Source organism: Misgurnus anguillicaudatus, chromosome 23 (assembly GCF_027580225.2).
Source record: "Misgurnus anguillicaudatus chromosome 23, ASM2758022v2, whole genome shotgun sequence".
Taxonomy (NCBI): Eukaryota; Metazoa; Chordata; class Actinopteri; order Cypriniformes; family Cobitidae; genus Misgurnus; species Misgurnus anguillicaudatus.
Window position 1 is genome coordinate 34,665,179 of NC_073359.2, and position 19,949 is coordinate 34,685,127.

The 19,949-nt window shown below is 40.9% G+C and overlaps 1 protein-coding gene across 1 annotated transcript in view; it reads right to left on the reverse strand.

The window, feature by feature from the left end:
* Positions 1–16,728, reverse strand: part of LOC129454075 (uncharacterized) — a 31,075-nt gene extending 14,347 nt beyond the window's left edge. The window contains exons 1-5 of the mRNA XM_073861808.1: positions 16,603–16,728; positions 15,673–16,002; positions 15,234–15,578; positions 5,596–5,712; positions 3,791–4,117 (exon numbers count right to left, since the gene is read on the reverse strand). Of these exons, the coding sequence (XP_073717909.1) occupies positions 3,791–4,117; positions 5,596–5,712; positions 15,234–15,578; positions 15,673–16,002; positions 16,603–16,645 (1,162 nt within the window). The 5' untranslated portion in view covers positions 16,646–16,728. The remainder of the gene's footprint in view (positions 1–3,790; positions 4,118–5,595; positions 5,713–15,233; positions 15,579–15,672; positions 16,003–16,602) is intronic.
* Positions 16,729–19,949: the final 3,221 nt, after the last annotated feature.

Below are 19,949 nucleotides of genomic sequence, written 5' to 3' on the forward strand. Positions count from 1 at the left end.
ATGCACCTCGGGGAAGAAAGGCACCGGGGGCGAGGACTGAGAAGCCCTGGCACCCCCGAAGAACCAATCATCGAGGCGGGACGGTTCAGGTGGGGGAGGTTTAGTCCACTCCAAGCCGACCGCCTCCGCCGCCCGAGCGAGCATGGCTGCCATCTCAGGGTCGAACGCAGAACCCGCAACCTGGCCCGAAGGCGGGAGCGGATCCGGATCGACGTCCGAGGCTGACAACCCCCCCTCCGACGTTACGGTGGACATCGCGTCAGGTGGAGGCTCGACAGAGCGCGAGGACACCGTAGAACACGGGCCGCTCGTCTCCATCGGGACCTCCGCTGGCAACGGATCAGGGCGCTGGGAGCTACTGGACGAACCAGCAGACCGACCCAGCACCGTTATACGGAGGTCATCCTTCGCAAGTTTGGTAGCTCATCCTTAGCAGCACCAGACTGGGAAGGCGGGAGCCGTTGCCGGAGGAACGACACCCGTCTCCGCAAATCCGCCATAGTCATGCCCTCACAGATGGGGCATGAGCTATCACGCAACGCTGCCTCTGCGTGCTGGAGCCCCAGACACGAAAGACAACGCTTGTGGCCATCCTGGGGGGCGATGAACACACCGCATCCAGAAACGGAGCACGGACGGAAATCCATCTTTAAAAAGACGACCCGACCGTGACATGAATGAGTGGCTGTCTTTAAAAAGACACAAAGCTCAAACGTGCTGCTCTTTCAGGGAAATCACTCTTTTGTGCGAGCTGGTGAAACACACAGGGAGAGGCAAACGCACTCACTCGAACTCAAGTCCTAAAAAAAGAGACAGAGAGAGAGAGAAAGGGTGGAGAAAACACTGCGAGCCTCCGCTGAGGTGTCTTTGCCCAACCAACTTCAGCAAGCTGAGACTTTTCTTCCCAGAACAGGATCTACGAAGATCAGTTTTTAGAATAGCTTCTCGTGAGCAGATGTCTGCCGGCTTCGAAGCAATAAAGCTGATTTGGTATTATGCACCTGCGCCTTATATACGCACCTGGCGGGGCGGCGCCGGCATTATGCAAATACCTGCATGCCAAGTTCATTGGCGTTTCTGATAGTTCTCGAAGTAGATAGGTCACCCGCGAAGCGGTTCCCAATTCGTCGGTCACGACGTGACGTCGTAGTGACCGACTGAAAGGGAACTTCTTCCTCACATCTCTCTTAGGACTCCATCACCCAGAACCCCTTGCACCACACTGATCATCACCACACCTGTTTCCTGTTTGCTTATTATCTGGACTATATAAATCATGCTCTCACTCACACACCTTGTGAAGTATTGTTAGATCAGTCTGCATACCGAGCATATATCTTGTCATTCTGTTCTGTTCCTTTTTACTTTTGACTGTTAATGGTTTTTGATTGTTTTCTGTCTGCCCTGACCTACGCCTGGATATTGTACTTCTGATTTAGATTACCTATGCTGTTTATGTTTGCTTGGTGGTTGACTCTTGCCTGTATGTGGATAATTCTTAATAAAACCTGCATTAGGATCTAACCTGTGCCTCACGTGCATGACACATTTCTAATGTGGTGAAAAAAATTATGAATGTCAATTTAAAGCAAAAAAATACAAACCAATTAAATGTAACTTGATTTAGTGTAAGTTTGTGTTGTTTATTTCAGAGTTATGTGAAATATTTTAATATCTCACCATGGACATAAACTTTATATTTCTTGTATGTGTTTTCTCCGTTCCTGATGATCTGTAGTTTATAAAGTCCTGTGTGTTCAGTGTTAATGTCTCTGATGGTGAGAGATCCAGTCTGATCCAGCTGTAGTTTGTTTTTAAATCTCCCGTCGACACCATCATAAAGCATCTTCTCATCATTAGAAATTATCTTCCAAATCCTTTTCTTATAATATTTAGCTATGAGACTCTCTTCAGATCCAAACATCCACAATATCTGATCATTAATCTGTATGTCAGTAAGATCAGTGTGTAGTGTGACAGATTCTCCCTCCATCACTGACATTTCTGTCAATTTCTCTACATTTCATCACAACACCACAAATACAAATACAGATAAACATAAATATTAAAATAGTTCAGTGAAAATTATCAACTTTATCAATCACAGTCTTTGATTCATGTGACTCACCGTTTACAGTAAGCATGAAACTCTTGCATTTGCTCTCTGATCTGCTGTTGATCTGGAGTTTATAAACATCTGAATGTCCTCTCATGATGTTTCTGATGGTCAGATCTCCATTCAGTTTATTTAGTGTCAGTCTGTCTCTAAATCTTTCATTACCATCATATACATACGGATGACCGTTGACTCGGTTGATTTCAGCTATACGAGTGTTTTTATCTCCAAACGTCCACAGTATCTGATTGACTTCCTTCAGCTCAGAGACTTCAGTTTGTATAATGACAGAATCTCCCGCTGTGTGTTGTAATGTATTGTCTGCATGTCAAAAGATATAAATATACATAAACACATTAGTAAACATGTCACATTTATTACATTATCAGTATTAATTATATCAAGATTTGAGCTACTCACACCCAACGAGAACATTAATTTTTTTATATGAAGTTGTATTTCTGTTTTTAATCTGTAGTTCATAAACTCCAGAGTCTGAGTTTTTAATGTTTGTGATGGTAAGAGATCCAGTCTGATGATCCAGTATCAGTCTGTTTCTGAACATCTCATCATCATCACAGTTTATTGAGATCTCATCATTGCTTTTTCCATTTCTTACAGCTATGATGGCATCTTTAGTTTCAGATCTCCACTGTATCTGATCATCTTCGTGTAGTTCAGAAATGCCGCTCTGTAGTTCAACAGATTCTCCTTCTGTGACATTTAGTGTGTCCACTTTATAAAAATAAAGATATATTAACACATGAATCAAATATATAACAGGTGCACAAATCTTATGACATCAGCACTAACTTCATGTTTCTATTATGTTCTTACACAGACTGATAACATCTACATCCTCACTACGCGCGTCCATTACGGCATTGTTTCGGCTTCCTGTTCACACAGAGGGTATTCCGTGTATCTTACTAGGTCCTCTTTCCGGCAACGATCTCAGAAGATTTACGGGACGAGTTTGTGTTCACACAGACGCTTGTCTGGCAATTTTACGGGTATTTTCTGGGACCAAAGGTCTGTGTGAATGGGGTTTAAGTGAACATGCGCAAGGAAGACATCACAGCAGAAAATATGGAGTGTTATCCCAGCTAACAAAGCCATAGGACACTGAAAGAACTGAAGGACAAAAATATGAAGGTTTACGAAAAGTTTTTTAAACGTCTGCTATTGTGACTTCTCCTAGTGACTTCTATTTTATTTACTTCGCCAAATAAAAAATAACATGGCTTGGGTAACAAAATTTTTGAATAATATGTTCCTCCAAATAAACTGTTACATGTTAAAACAATTCTCTGCATTGTATCACGTATCTCTGTGATGCCTCTATTTTTAACAATAATTGCAGCCATTTCAAGCACAAAGTAATGTTAGACATGTTTTTTTGGTGTTAAATAATGGCACAAATACCACTAATAACACACACGCAAACATTAGTTAATTGCATTGAGTGAATCATTTAAATAATCTCCCAAAAAATTGTGTCTTAAATGGAAACTCCTAGAAATGCATATGCAATGAGGTCAGTCGCAAAATAACTAGACCACACCTTTACAGCACTAATGATTCACTGTGCATCTTTAATAAATCCAGTGGGGCCCCAAATATTATGAGAGAATTTAAGAATTTTCGTGAATTTGAAATATTTGATCTTCTCACCATGGACAACAACTCTAAATGTCTTAGATGTGGTGAATCTGTTGATTCTGGTACTTCTGGTGATCTCCAGGTGATAATCTCCAGAGTTCCTGATTGTAAAATCATTGATGGTGAGATCTCCAGTCGTCTTATCCAGATGAAGTTTGTTTTTGAATCTCTCATCATCAACATATGAGACATCATTGGTCTTCTTATGAATCTGAGCGATCATGTGGCTTTTGTCTCCAAACCTCCAGATTATTTCATGATCTTTGGCATCATATTCAGTCATCCCAGTATTCAATGTGACAGACTTTCCCTCAATCACTGACACAGTCTTCATTTCATCTGTCTCAGATAAACAGAAAACATTCAAGGTTTTATAAATCCAAGTTATCTGACAGGACTGAATTTTCAAAAGACATTTAGACAACAAAGCATCTTACTTTCATGCTGGTAAATAATGGCCTAAAATTTTGAGGAAATCATCTTTTAAATTAAACTATTGTTTCCACCTGTCTATTCAATTTTATTTATATAGCACTTTTAACTATTTTAATCTGACCAAAGAAGAACATACATCTCTACTATATTGTTTATGAAACAATGCAGAAAATTAAGTAAAGTTCTAAATGTAGATTCTGGAGGAGCCTAAACATTCAGGCCTGTGAATTATTTTTAAGAGTGTATATAAGGCAGTCTCTATGTATGTATATGTGTCCAGTTGCAATTCTTCCAGCATCCCTCCCCATCTCCTCCTTCACTGCTCTTTCTTCTGGGCAGATCACTTGGGGCTCGAGCCCTGGCCTTGGCATTGGTTCTCAACCCCAGGCCTTGGACCCCCCTCCGAGAATGTTTTAGATGTCTCCTAGTCTCAGCCTCAGACGTCACGCCCACAAACTGTTGGCTGAACGTCTGATGTTTTTCGTACACTTTTCTGGAAACCCTGTGAGAATGTTAAAGTCGTCTTTGATTGGTTGAAATAAACCGGATTTCCACGAGACGCGAGTGTCGCGATTAGTTTCGGTCCCTGGAAAACAAATCTATGACGTTCCATTGAGGAAGAGAATCAGTCGTGTTCACATGGATAATAATGACCAGTTAACATGATCAGCTAAACATTGGATTCTCAAAAATATGCAAAGTTCGCGGCATCGACTCTCTTAAAGACGTCCAAGAGTTTTGCTTGAGGCAGTTAGTGGAGTCAAAAAGTTTGGTTCTCCTGAATTGCTTGTATGTGTTAAAAAGTGGAGAGATATGCTTCAAACAGATGTTTAACGGGAGCGTCTCATTGGTGTGGCTGTTGATGAAGTGCACAACGCTGTTCTATGGTGAGTAATGTTGTTTATTTAGATTCTATTAGGTTGCGGCTGGTTATTTCAATAACTGACTTGTTGCCAGCCGGCTCGTGATTGCGGGGAGTCCGAAACGTGACGCTAGATGAAACAAACTGTGATTGGTTGTTTGACATGTCGGTCAAACAGCTCATGGGCGGGCTTTGTCCAGAAAAAGCAGCGAAAAACACCAGACCTTCAGTATTGAAGGTCTGGCTACGCGAGACTAGATGTCTCCTGACGTTTTGTTGGGACTAAACTCAGCCTGAGTGTTTTATATATTGAGATATCTATGTTCTGGGTACGATGGCCTGAGGAACCACTGCGATAAAGCAAACAACGACAAGTAACCTGCACTTTGTAAAAAGCTGTTAGCCACCAGAGGGCGCTCCATTCCTTTCAAACAGACTATGAGGCTGTTATTTTTTGTCTCACTCTAATGCAAAAAAATATTTTTTTCTTATTGCTGATTTATCTGGAGATTAAACTTACATTGGAGTTCAGAGACCCTGCGACGATACAAAAACCAGCCAGCAGCAATAACAGCAGCAATAACCAGGAGGAAGAAAATACATAATCCTGCTTTACCACCTGAAGACAATCCAGCTCCTTTAATGATAAAGAGAGACAATTAGATTAAATATACACATTCCTGCAATGAGTTTCAGAAGAGTAAAAAATCCAGTTATTTAATGCTCTTATTTTAAAGCCCCCCCCCCCACCTAGAAACTGCACTTTTAAATGTGTTTCTAGCAAATAAAAATGGTCGCCAGGATGTGTGGGACCATCCTGCAATTATACAAATCCATCTATTCTTCTTTGTGTAATTTCCTTTTGACCACAACAGTTACACAAAATGTCTCTGTTACGTATGTAATCCTCATTCCCTTAAGGAAGGGAGCCGAGACGTCACGTCATGATTGACGTATCGGGAAGGTGCTTCGTGGGACCAACAAACTTCGATAAACTTATAAAACGCCAATGATCTTGGCATGCAGGTATTTGCATCTGCCAGAACCCCCCCTGCCATGTGAGTATAATACGAGAGGCAGATGTGATACCCAGTCGGCTATTTTAGCTGAGAAAGCGGAGCATCTAGTGCCCAGCTAACATCAGTAATGGTCCCCCTTTAGGGAACAAGAGTTACATATGAGACGTTCCCTTTTAGTCGGTCACTATGACGTCATTAGGGGAATCCCTACCAAAGTGCCACGGAAGCAGCACCTTTCATTTCTAGATCTGAAGAGGTGGAACCTGGGCTTACTGCAGAAGGCTGGTCGCTACTTGTTCCTTAACCCACGAAACCGAACCCATCTGGGCGGAACTAGGAATGCTTCGGAAGCAACCCCCTAAGAAGGTTTAATAGGTGGCATAATACAATATGGTTATCGCATATATAAGTCTGTATGACAGGGACGCACAGCTGGCTGAACTAGAATCACGCATCCGAACGCTAGTTGAGGATAGCAAAACCGCTAATGTTACTGTTGTAAATACTGTATCGAGCGAAAAGACTAATGGCTCGGTTCCGACATCAGATGCTAATGTAAACACTACAAATACTGTATCGAGCGCGCATAGTGTTTATCAAAATACACATGGCTCGGTTCCGACATCAGAGTCAAATCAGCGGTCTAACTGGGTGACTGTCAGGCGGCATAGTCATATACGGGGTCCATCTAAGACCCATAACGTTACAGTAATTTCTAACAGATTCGATCCCCTAAGGAGTACATCAGCTGAAACACCTGTTAAAAGTGCCCTGGTCATTGGAGATTCTATACTCAGGAACACTAACATTGAGGCACCAAACACCCTAGTCGACTGTATACCGGGAGCCAGAACGTCTGACATTAGATCCAAACTTAAAGTGCTGGCTAATGCTAAGCGGAAGTTTTCTAAGATTGTTATTCACGCCGGCACAAATTACACCAGACTCCGCCAGTCGGAGATCACCAAAGATAATATTAAAGAGATATGTGAAATTGCTAAAACAATGTCAGACAATGTAATATGCTCTGGTCCCCTCCCCGCCTACCGGGGAGATGAAACATATAGTAGATTAGTGTCTCTCAATGGCTGGATGTCAAAGTGGTGCCCTCAGCATAATGTAGGGTTTATAGACAATTGGAAGCATTTCTGGGGGAGACCATTCCTCCTAACCCGAGATGGCCTTCATCCGACATCAGAAGGAAGTGCTATACTTACCAAAAATCTGATTAATAGTCTTAATTCTGATATAGTCTGACTATCCAGGGCCCAGGTCAGAAAAAAAGACGGATCAGCTTAACCGTCCGTCTGTCAGCTGGCATAATATGTCAAGATCACATATATCCCAGCACTTCGAGTCGATCTTACCAGAAACTCAACACATTTCAACTGTATCTGTTCCCCGAACAAGCAAATACAGAGCACCGCTTGCCACATCACGTACAAATTTGATTAACATAAAATTAGAAAACAATACATTACCAGATGAACCTCAAATGTTAAAATTCGGCCTTCTGAACATTAGATCGCTTACCAATAAAGAACCTATTGTTAATGAAATAATTAATGACCAAAACTTAGATGCACTCTGTTTAACAGAAACCTGGCTTAAAGCAGATGACTACATTAGTTTAAACGAATCCACCCCACAAGACTATAACTATAAACACGAACCTCGATTAAAGGGGAGAGGGGGCGGTGTAGCTACAATATACAACAACATTTTTAAAGTTAACCAAAAATCTGAACTAAAATTTAATTCATTTGAACTAATGTTATTAAATATGGAAATAACTGATCGTAACAACAAACAGCTGTCTTTTGTCTTAGCTACAATCTATAGACCTCCGGGCCACCATGCAGATTTCCTTAAAGAAATAGCAAATTTCCTGTCTGAGCTTGTAGTCACTGTAGATAAAGCTCTTATCGTTGGTGATTTTAATATTCATGTGGATAACTCACAAGATGCATTAGGACGTGCGTTTATGGATGTTCTAAATTCTCTCGGTATTAAACAAAACGTGTCAGGGCCCACGCATACTCGTAAGCACACATTAGACTTAATTCTGTCACTCGGACTCAATATTAATGACATCGAAATATCACCTCAGAGTGATGCAGTTTCTGACCATTACCTTGTGTCATACACTGTACTTCTAGATAGGATCACTCAATCCACAACATGCTACCGACTAGCCAGAACAATAATTTCCACCACTAAAGATAGCTTTATTAGCACTATTCCAGACCTGTCCCAAATGAAACATGTAGCAGATAACTGTGACGATATAGATACTGTAATAGAAAACCTGAACAATGTCTGTTCTAACACATTGGATGCCGTTGCTCCCATTCGAAAAAAGAAAATCAAAGAAAAACCGCCAGCTCCATGGTATGACCATCACACCGCTGCTCTTAAAAAGGCAGCTAGAAAAATGGAAAGAAATTATAGAAGCACAAAGTTAGAGGTATGGCGTGCAGCATGGAAAGATAGTGTTAAACACTACAGACAGGCTATAAAAACGGCCAGATCAACCTATCTCAGTACGCTTATTAAAGAAAATTATAACAACCCTCGTTTCCTCTTTAGCACAGTCGCAAAACTGACAAGAAACAAAGAACAAACAGAAACCAATAAACTTCAACACAATAGTAACGATTTCATGAACTTCTTTTCTAACAAAATTACGGCTATTAGGGAAAACATCGTAACTACCCAAGCAGCCATCACTCTACCCATTAGTTCACTAAACACTAGATTACCATATGAACATCTTGATTCATTTAAACCTACTACAATAGATGAGCTCTCTAAACTAGTCACATCATCCAAATCATCATCCTGTATATTAGACCCCGTTCCCACAAAACTACTTAAAGAGGTATTCCCTGTAGTGTCAACCCCGGTACTACAAATCTTTAACTCATCGCTAGAAATAGGATACGTTCCAACAGCTTTCAAGCTAGCAGTTATTAAACCGCTGATTAAAAAACCACAGCTTGATCAAGGAGAGCTTAATAACTTTAGACCAATCTCAAATCTCCCTTTTCTTTCGAAAATATTAGAAAAGGTAGTGGCAAGCCAGTTACGCACATTCTTGAAAAATAATAGTACATATGAAAAGTTCCAATCAGGATTCAGGCCCCACCATAGCACAGAGACAGCGCTGCTTAGAGTTACAAATGACCTCCTGTTAACATCCGATCGTGCTGAAATCTCAATCCTTATACTACTAGACCTTAGCGCAGCCTTTGACACAATAGATCACACAATCTTACTCAATAGACTAGAAAACTATGTTGGTATCAGTGGTCAGGCGTTAGCCTGGTTTAGGTCGTATCTAACCAATCGCTATCACTTTGTTTATGTAAATGAGGAAGAGTCATATCACTCCCTGGTCAAATATGGTGTACCGCAGGGATCAGTTTTAGGTCCTATCCTGTTCTCGTTATATATGTTACCCCTAGGAGACATTATCAGGAAACATAACATAAGTTTTCACTGCTATGCGGATGATACCCAGCTTTACATCTCCTCACATCCCAGTGAAACCCACACGTTTTCTAAGCTAACAGACTGCATTAGCGATGTTAGTGACTGGATGGCACATAACTTTCTTAAGCTCAACTCCAATAAGACAGAGATGCTTATTATTGAACCGAATCGCTACAAACATAATATGTCAGATTACAAGTTGCACATAGATGGCTGCACTGTGGTGCCATCTTCCTCGGTTAGGAACTTAGGTGTGATGTTCGACAGCAACTTATCCTTCGATAGTCATATCGGCAACGTCTGCCGCACAGCATTCTTCCATCTTAGAAATATCTCAAAAATTCGCCACATGCTGTCTACATCTGACGCAGAGAAGCTTATCCATGCTTTTATGACCTCTAGAATAGACTATTGTAACTCGCTACTTGGGGGATGCCATGCAAATCAAGTAAACAAGCTTCAGCTAGTTCAAAACGCTTCTGCAAGACTGCTTACTCGATCTAAGAAGTATGACCACATAAGTCCAATTCTGGCATCTTTACACTGGCTACCAGTTAATTATCGCATACAATTTAAAATATCACTTATCACCTACAAAGCCTTAAATGGCCTAGCACCCTCATATCTTAGAGAATTACTATCAGAATACAATCCATCACGTGCACTGCGTTCGCAAAATTCTGGTCTCTTAGTTATCCCTAAAATATCAAAAGTGTCTAAAGGTGGAAGATCCTTTTCCTACTTAGCCCCTAAGCTCTGGAATGATCTGCCAACCGTTGTCCGCGAATCAGACACAATAGATACCTTTAAATCTAGACTTAAAACTTTTCTCTTTAACAAGGCATTCACATAATTGTTTTATTAATGGTACTCATCTCACAATAAATAGCTTGAACAACCTAATAAATAAATAAACTAAATCCTCATTTTCGTCAACACTCCAAAGCATGGTAAATGCTATTAATATTCTTAAGAAAAATGTTTAATCTCTCCTTACTCGGTTACATATGTGCAGCAAACCATGAGCCGGGCGTAAACTTTCAAAAACAAATGTCATGTATAAAATAGAAAAGGCTACATACAAGGAAAAGAAACGCTACTCTGTGTACATACAAACCACAATGCAAGGCCAAACTTCAAAACTCCACCTATAAAACCCCGAATCGGGCCATTAATTGCAAAGCGCAGAGGAGTGATTGAAAGTTATGTATGGCATTATGTTATCACTTGCTCGGCCCTTCTCCTGAGGTTTCTGAGTCGAGTAGGGGAGTACTGTGAAGCCCAGACAGGCATCAGGGAGATGGCTGGCGCAGTCACGTCCCCGTCTCCCCTTTACTCCCTTGCTCGTCCGGAATTCAATAAAGCACGATGGGTATAGATTTGTGGTGTTATGCCCACTACTTGGGGGCGGGACTTCAGTCCTTAAAAGGGTATCACTGCACCCATTCCCAAAACATTTGCCGTCCCGTGCATTTTTCTCGTTCTCCCTAAACCAAACTGTGCAGAGTCTCTCACTAGGATGACGTTGTATCTTCAATACGTATATGTACGTGTGTGTATATGTATGTGTGTATGTGTATGTATATATATATATATATATGTGGATATGTGTGGATATATATGGATATATGTTTGTGTATATGTACATGTGTATACATATGAATGGCCCCTACGCTAATTGGGTTTTGTTTTTCTTTCTTTATGTCTCGTCCTTCTCTCCGAGGACAATGAGACAAACAGACCCAGTTCCGGTAAATGTGAAAGTCGGCACACCTCTGACCCACCGGCAGACCTTCAACGTGATGCCCAGCTGATGCATGACCAACGACCACCGGCAGAACCCGCTTAACCTCCGCCTAATCTCCTTAATCGTTTCAATGTATATAAATATATCTCCCAAGGGGTTTTCCCTCCTATGACTTTTTTTTACTTCCCCGGCTGAGCCTGGGGTTTTTTTTCTCCTAGGGGGTTTTTCAACCCGGGGAGGCAGCCTTCTTGGGCTTAACTTAGCACCCTCTTCTTTACGTTACATTAGCAATACGCACGCTTATAATGTTGATTCATAGTCGCATCAAATTTAGCTGCTTGTGCTATCGTGTATTATGTTGTGCTATCTGTCGTTTTTCTGTGCTTTCCAACGCTTCTATTAATGTAAAGCTGCTTTGAAACAATCACCAATTGTGAAAAGCGCTATATAAATAAAATTGAATTGAATTGAATTGAATGGGAAAACGTTGGCTGGTAGTATTAACCCCATAAAAAATACACACAGAGGAACCCTGCATAGTGGACGCTTTATGGACACCAGGCCTTAACACAAGTTACAATGAATACAGCTGATGAAAGGCTGACAGCCGATGCTCCGCAACATTGACTGCCAAGGCAGTGGGGGAGTATCATACTTTTTGTAAAGCATTTATGGCACTAATTTGAATGGTGCTGCAAGCCGACACACAGCTCGACACAAACACTTTGCAGATGTCTGTCAGTGAGGAACCACGCTCTAATGCTCAAGATGACGCAACACTTATACTTAAATGGGCACGGGATGCACTGCACCTGGTAAGCAAAGGCAATGGTGTCTACTTTCCAGTGAGACTGCTTGGTGACAGCTTTCCCTTTCTGCTGTCCACCGTAATAGACAAAGAGCTGGTCTGAGGTCCTGAAGCTTTGACTTCTGTCAACATACAACGGCAGTGCGCGTATGGGAGATACCAAAACTAGGGCTAGGTCTGCCTCCTCCGGGGGCAACGCTTGCAGGCTCACCTCCTGACCTCTAAAACAAGTGGTTGGGCACGTAGCCGGGCCATGGCCTTAGCGTAACGCTAGAGACAGCAAGCCCAAAGTAAAGACGCAAATTGTCAACTGAAAATGCATGGAGGTCCCCCTGCAACCATCCAAATGGCCATCCAAAGCACTTTACATATTGCTTCACATTCACCCATTCACTCATGTGGAGGAAGGGCAGTTTACTGACCGCTCTTAGCTCCCAAGTTCCTCTGGAGAAGGAAGGGGGACTCACTCATTTTGTGGATTCGTGGGTGCCGGCTGAAAAGCCGGCGAAACAGAAATGAACTGAAACAAAAGATTTTCCACCCGTCCCTCCTCCAGGGGAGGGAGTGTTGCCATCACCATCTTTCCCAAACAGCAATCCCCTCCATCTCCAGGTCGCCCATTTCAGGACCGCTTGCTCTTACATTTTCCTCCACAAGTAGCAGGTGGGGCAGGCTGCTGGTGACCAATTCCTCTGCACTGCCGAGATGTATTCTGTGGTGGAGGAACATAGGTGGCCACCGCAGGGCCCCGTTCGGCGTGCAGCAGACTGAGGCGCCAATGTAGAGTGACTAGAAGTGGCAGCTTTCTTTCCGATGCAGCATGATGTCAACAATGGCCTCAGTCTGATTCTGGGCAGCCGAGAACTGTTGGGCAAAGTTCTTGACTGACTTGCAGAAGAGGACGGTCTGGGAGATCAGAGCAATGCCATAGCATGAATTGCCTAGGCCACCTCCCCACAGGCCCGATATGCAGTGCAGTTAGTTCACCAATCATCAAGGGCTGGACGGGGGAGGTTGAGTCCACTCCAAGCCGACCGCTGCCCAACCTGAAGGTGGGAATGGATCCGAGCTGGCATCAGAAATAGACGGCCCCCATCCAATGCAGTGACAGAAATAGAGTCTTTATCAGGAGGACCAACAGATACCCGAGGCATTGTAGAACACAAGCCAGCCGTCTCCATGGGAACCTCTACTGGCTGCTGAGAGCCGGAGGGGACTCAATTTTGCAGAGATCGTCATTCCAGAGCTCTGCAACCGTGGGGGGTTGACGCTTCCGGAGGATAGAAACCCATCTCCGCAGATCCGCGAGGGTCATTTTCTCAATCCCTTATCAATGTGATGTCACATTAATTATGCCCCAACTATAACCACTCACAGACTCCAATTTATGAGCTCGTAGTTCAACCTTTTGCCAAAGACACATGTTTTAATGTATTTCAAAGCACTTGAAAGCACTCTACCCTCTACTTTGCATACAGGAAGGGGAACTGAAGCTTTCTTTGCATTTAAAGAAACACACACAAAAACAGCACCAGTGTTGGCAACGTTATTTAAAAAAAGTAATTAGTTATAGTTACTAGTTACTTCTCAAAAATGGTAACTGAGTTAGTAACTGCGTTACATCATTATAAAAGTAACTAATTACCAGGCAAAGTAACTATTGCGTTACTTAAAAAAAGTTCAAATATTTCAAATAACTTGGATGCCCCCAATATAACATTTGTTGAATGAATTAGACACTAAAGAGAAACCACTAATTTTTACCTTACGAAAATGAACCATGGTTTTGCTACAGTTAAAAAAAAAACATAGTTACTGCAGTAAAACCATGGTTACCACAAAATAATCATGGTTTTGACAACAAACCATAATTCACTATGGTTACTGTAGTAAAACCATGGTTTTACTGATAGCAATCAATACGCCAAAAAAACATGGTTACTGCACTTTTACCACAAAAAAACCCTGGTTAATTTTCGCAAGGGGTGGCAGCATGTGATGATGTGGGGTGCTTTATTAGATCAGAGTTACAGACGTGAAGAGGCTCTTTCTTACTCTGCATAAGTTGCACATTACATAAACATTCTTGCGTTTCACCTCAACGATGGAAAAGTAGTGCTTATTATACTTTCTGTTTGCAACTGCTACCTTTGAGTTTGTTGTGCTTGTCATCGCGCTGTCGTTGCGGGTGTGGGACTCACGGACTGCAACGCGAGGACCGGGCTGCCTGTGAGTGGCTAGCAGCATCAACCGCTGCTCGAGAGAGCGATACACGCTCTCGCGTCAGTCTCCAATCACGCCAGAAAAGATCGCTAGATTTATCCTAGTCGCTTTTAGTAAATAAAGTCGCTAAAGGGGTTTAGAAAGTTGCTAAACCTAGTAACAAAGTCACCAAGTTGGCAACACTGCACTGAACGACTCGGACTGTGCATGTGTTTGTGTATGATCTCTGCCTGCCTCTGGTTGGCTAGCGATGGAAACTAAGCCAATCATCACCGCTTATGTGGTTGTCCCACCCCCTCTAACACACACACACACCAATCAGCATCAGTTATGTGTCTCTAATCCCCCAACACACACACACACACACACACAAACACACACACACAAACACACACACTAGAGACAAACATTGCCTGTCTGCATGAGAGAACCTACTCTGGTGAAAATCGCTTTAGTTTAGTGAGATTAATTATAGTAACGCGCAGCATTTATTGTCAATAACGGTAACGGCGCTATAACGGGAGAAACAGTAATTTATTTGATTACTCGTTACTGAAAAAAATAACGCCGTTAGTAACGCCGTTTATTTATAACGCCGTTAGTACCATCACTGAACAGCACATTTTTCATTGCAACCCCAAATGGCCATGTTCAACATTATATAATGAAAGATCTGTGGTCTATTTTGAGTTGAAACTTGAGTACAGAAACATTATGGGGATACCAAAGACTATTTTTATATTGCTGAAAACACCTAGGTTAGCAGGCCTTTAAATGTTTAAAGGAATTCAAGTTAAATGGAATTATTTAAACACAGTTGATTAATCTTCTTTACTAATCATCTTTACGTGATCTGAGATACTCACCCCTGACAATAACACTGAATGACTTGTATAAGGTCTGTGTGTTACTGCTGATCTTTAGCCGATAAACTCCGGAGTGTTCAGGTTTGCTGTCAGTGATTGTGAGATCTCCAGTTTGACCATTTAGCTTCAGTCTGTCTTTGAAACTTCCATCAGTACCATCAAATAATGAGATCATATCATCCTCCATATCAACTTCAGCTATGAGAGCCCTTTCATCTCCAAACCTCCACACTATCAGAGCATCTCTTTGTGTTTGAACATTACAGGGTAAACTAACAGATTCACCCTCCTTTACTGTAAAAGATGCCACTTCACTTGGTCCAGCATTAATAACAGGAGGAGATTCTACAAAAACAAATATTTCAAAGATAGAGCAATAAGGCTTAAATAAAAATTAATTGGTAAAGCAAACATCTTGACAAAACACATTTACACTGACCGATGACAGTGACATTAAATCTCTTGTATACTGTTCCAGTGTCAATGTTGATCTCTGCTTCATAGAGTCCAGAGTATTTGATCTTCATGTTCATGATGGTGAGATCTCCGATCTTACTGTCCGATATCTGCAGTTTGTCTCTGAATCTCCCACTTGCATACAAGATCTTCGATATAGCAATTTCAACTAAAAGACTTTTAGATTCGCCTTCTCCAAACCTCCACCAGATCACATCATCCTCATGTATTTTAGTGATATCAGTGTGTAGAGTAACTGAATCTCCAGCCATCACTGTCACTGATGTTACTTTATCTGGATCACCAAACACACCTGCTGAAATAAAGAGAATAATGGCACTGTAGCTGATTTGATCCAGAAATATTTTTAGTCATGTTGCAGGGTTTCCGCGGGGTCTTAAAAGGTCTAAAATTCAGAAAGTTAAATTTAAGGCCCTAAAAAGTCTTAAATTTCTTACACCCATTCATTCCCGAAAGCGCTGTCCAAAAAATGGTAATTTAAAACACTGTAGAACTAATCAGTGGCAGAGGCAGAAAGTGTTTAATGGGTTGGCCTCCTTAAAAGAAAAGTCCCGCACTGTACTGTTTTAAACACATACTGGTTACATTTGACCTAATGTCATCATCTCAGGAAAAGTATACTTAATTTTAGTACAATCTTTTTTAGGAGCAGGATAAAAATGGCAATAATGGATTGTATGTTATGTATGATATTTAACAAGTTTACTGTGATTTTTTTATTTTCTTTGTAAAAGCTACTAAAAAGTGCTATATGGTATAAGCTATACAAATTGTAATTTAATTTGTAAGTCATCTTGAGTAATATAAATGCAATGTATACGATTAGTAAATGCTTATTGTTTCCGAATATAGTGTGAAAGTGAAAGCATTAATGTTAAGACTAAACACTCACCACACACGAGAAATAAAATAATGATTGTGAAAGTCTTCTTCATCCTGCTGTTGATTCCAATAAGAACAGATTTAATGAAGATATTCAGTGGAGGTTATAAACAGATCTCATTAGTGTGTTCGTTCATATCAGGAATTTACTTTCATTTGGAGTTCTGCAGAAATGACACAAAACTCACCTGAACCAGATCATCAAGATTCCTTTAGGATGAATGTGTTCAATGACATGATGACATTATAATACTTTGAGATTGATCTGAAAACTCTTTTTAATTGTGGAGTATCAAAATAAATACATTATGTACAAGTGTGATGTGTTCAGAGAAGTTGTTCAATAAAAGATCTGACATAAATACTTAAACTCAGCATGAAACAGAAGTAGTAATTGTCTGTTTTTCTCTGTTGTGACGTATATGAGTGAAACAGCTTCTGAAATGAAAAAGGTAGAGTTGGACTTGAATTTGTCCATCGAGAATTGATTGGATTGTTTGAAGTTGGGTCATGTTGCTATTTGCTAATCGCTGTGATCTTTTCCCTGACCACGCCCATCTGCCGCACCATATGACCGGAAGTCAAGAGGGATTTGTGTTTTTAAATTTTTTTATTACCACAATATTCCCATACTTTATTGTAATTTTAAATAAGATAAAATAAAGAGGTCTTAAAGAGATCTTTTACTCACACTCATGTTGTTTAAAACGTGTGAATTTCTGTATTCCGATAAACACAAAACAAGATATTTTGATAAACGATGGTAAGCACACAGTTACCTGTAACCGTTCATTCCATAGTATGGGACATGTCACTTCCGTGTTGTGAAGTTAGGAAAAAAAGTGTAATTCTGTAAGCAGATGTTAAAATTTGTATTAGGTAAAACTTAAGGTACATTCACATTATAAGTGACTTTGTCACTGTGTGTCGCTCGTCTCTTTCAAAAGAGCCATTTCTATATCTGGTTGTCATAAACAAATGAGTAACGTCCACTCCAGTAACTGCCGAGAGATGGGTGACGTGAACGTCTTCGTTCTCATTGGTAGTCGCTCCCGAATGTCGCTCATCATTTGCATAAAGTTAAACATTTTTCAACTTTGTCACGCGACTGGGCACACCCCATTCAGTCGGCAATGGTTACTGTCGCTCGTGTAGCCGGAAGTTGCCAAGCTTCCATTGAAATCAATGAGATCGCGTTGCTCTGCTACTGCTAGTCGCTGCTAGTCTGAATGCAGCTTTTTGGCAAAGAGGAAACCGAGGTTACAGTCATTCTCAGGGAACCGAGGTTACAGTCGTAATCGAGATGTTTCCTTTCGAGGGAACTCAACGCTGCAACATGAAATGACACTGAAACCAATGCCCACTATGCCATAAGGATTTGTGTCTGTCCTATTTTGTAGGAGTTTACACAATAATCAGGACATAAGAACCTGGTTTCCAGGTAAGGATGAGAGGTCCAAACTGTAGTACCTTATAAATGTATACGAGGTGGATCACCTTGCAGCATCACATATATCTTGCACTGAAGCCCCAGATAAAATGGCTCTGAAACAGGGATGGGCAACTTCGGTCCTGGAGGGTCGGTGTCCTGCAGAGTTTAGCTTCAACTTTCCTCAGCACCCCATGCCTAAAAGTTTCTAGTATGCCTAATAAGACCTTAATTGGCTTCTTCAGGTGTGTTTAATTATGGTTGGAGCTAAACTCTGCTGAACACCGACCCTCCAGGACCGAAGTTCCCCATTCCTGCCTAATAAGACCTTAATTGGCTTCTTCAGGTGTGTTTAATTATGGTTGGAGCTAAACTCTGCTGAACACCGACCCTCCAGGACCGAAGTTGCCCATTCCTGCTCTAAAACAAACCAAAAAGTGATCAGATCTTCTCTACAGAGAATACCTTGTAACAAACTCTTCTAATGCCTTAACAGGGAATAATAAGTATAATCTTTGTTGATTGGATGAGAGGCCTAAAGAATGATCCTGGCCAAATGAGTAGGAACCTTATGAGTATACATTGTCTCAGGTGTAGAACGCCTTTAATTCTACCTGGAGCAAACAGAATTGTTTTTGTGCAAACTTTTCTTTTCTTGACACGCCTTGAAATGTGTTTTATCAGATGCTCAGCTGTCTCTTTACTTGACCACAAAATATAAACAATCGTGTTGCATGTTTCACTATTCTGAGTAATAACTGATAGATATCACTGATAGATGAGATTATAATTATCTAATTTCAAACTGTTATTTACAATTCTTTCACTCACTTGATTTTAGAAACAGTAATGCTCCCTCTAGTTGCTTATATTTCACTTCTTTTCATTTTGTTTTCGCTGTTTCCTTGTCCTATTGTAAGGTACCACCCACAAGCCCAACGACGGATGCAAGTGGAGTGGGTGAAGGGGACTCGTGTTCGTTCCTTCCTCAGCGCTTCTAGAAGAATAATTCCATATCATGATTAAATTAATTTCTTTGATCTCTGTGTTTAAATTATAATCTGACTCCAATTTAATATATTAAGAATTTAGTGCATTATTCCAATTATCTGTTGATCATAATTTAGATGTTTGATTATTTATTAATTCCCATAGTCTTAGTTATTCGTTCATTAGGGACCCGGTATCGCACAGAGCATACGCCGGCCGTTTGCGTATATCTCACGGACACAAAATTGTCAGTCTGATCTTAGTCAGAGGTTACCGGGTAAACTAATATTTTTATGTCTGGCCGCTCCATGCTTGCTCCGATCATAAAAATAATTACTTTAGTTTAGCGCTCATGCAACTTGCTAAGGCAGGTGATAAACATAAATCTGAGAGTTTTAATGAATGTGCCCCATGCTCCATTCGACCATCAAAACCTCAGTGTGATAATATCCTGACACGATAATCTTGCGGTAATACCAGACTCCTTCTAATCTACTGGTCATAACAATTTCTGAAAGAATTAAAATAAATCAATACAATTTCTGAAGAATTCAGATGAATCAAATGTAACAATTTATTATACCAGGCAGGTTTCAGCTTCAAACATAAATTAAACAATATCATACAGAATTTGATTCAATTCCAATTAATTAAAATGATCAACAGTTGCAAAAGTTACAGTCATACCTGGCAATAGACACTCTGGCTACAGAGTACTTCCATCATGAATATAATATACCCAAAATGGTTTAGAAAGATTCTTGTTAAAGAATACTTCCATAATGTCTGAATACACACACCCAAAGTGTGGGGAAGATTCTTACTAAAGAATACTTCCCAGAGTCTCTTGCCAAGCCACCTTATATACACAGAATGAGACAAAGAATAATAAAATCTCAAAACAGGATTTGGTTGGTCGGTTCTCGTGACCTGAAGGA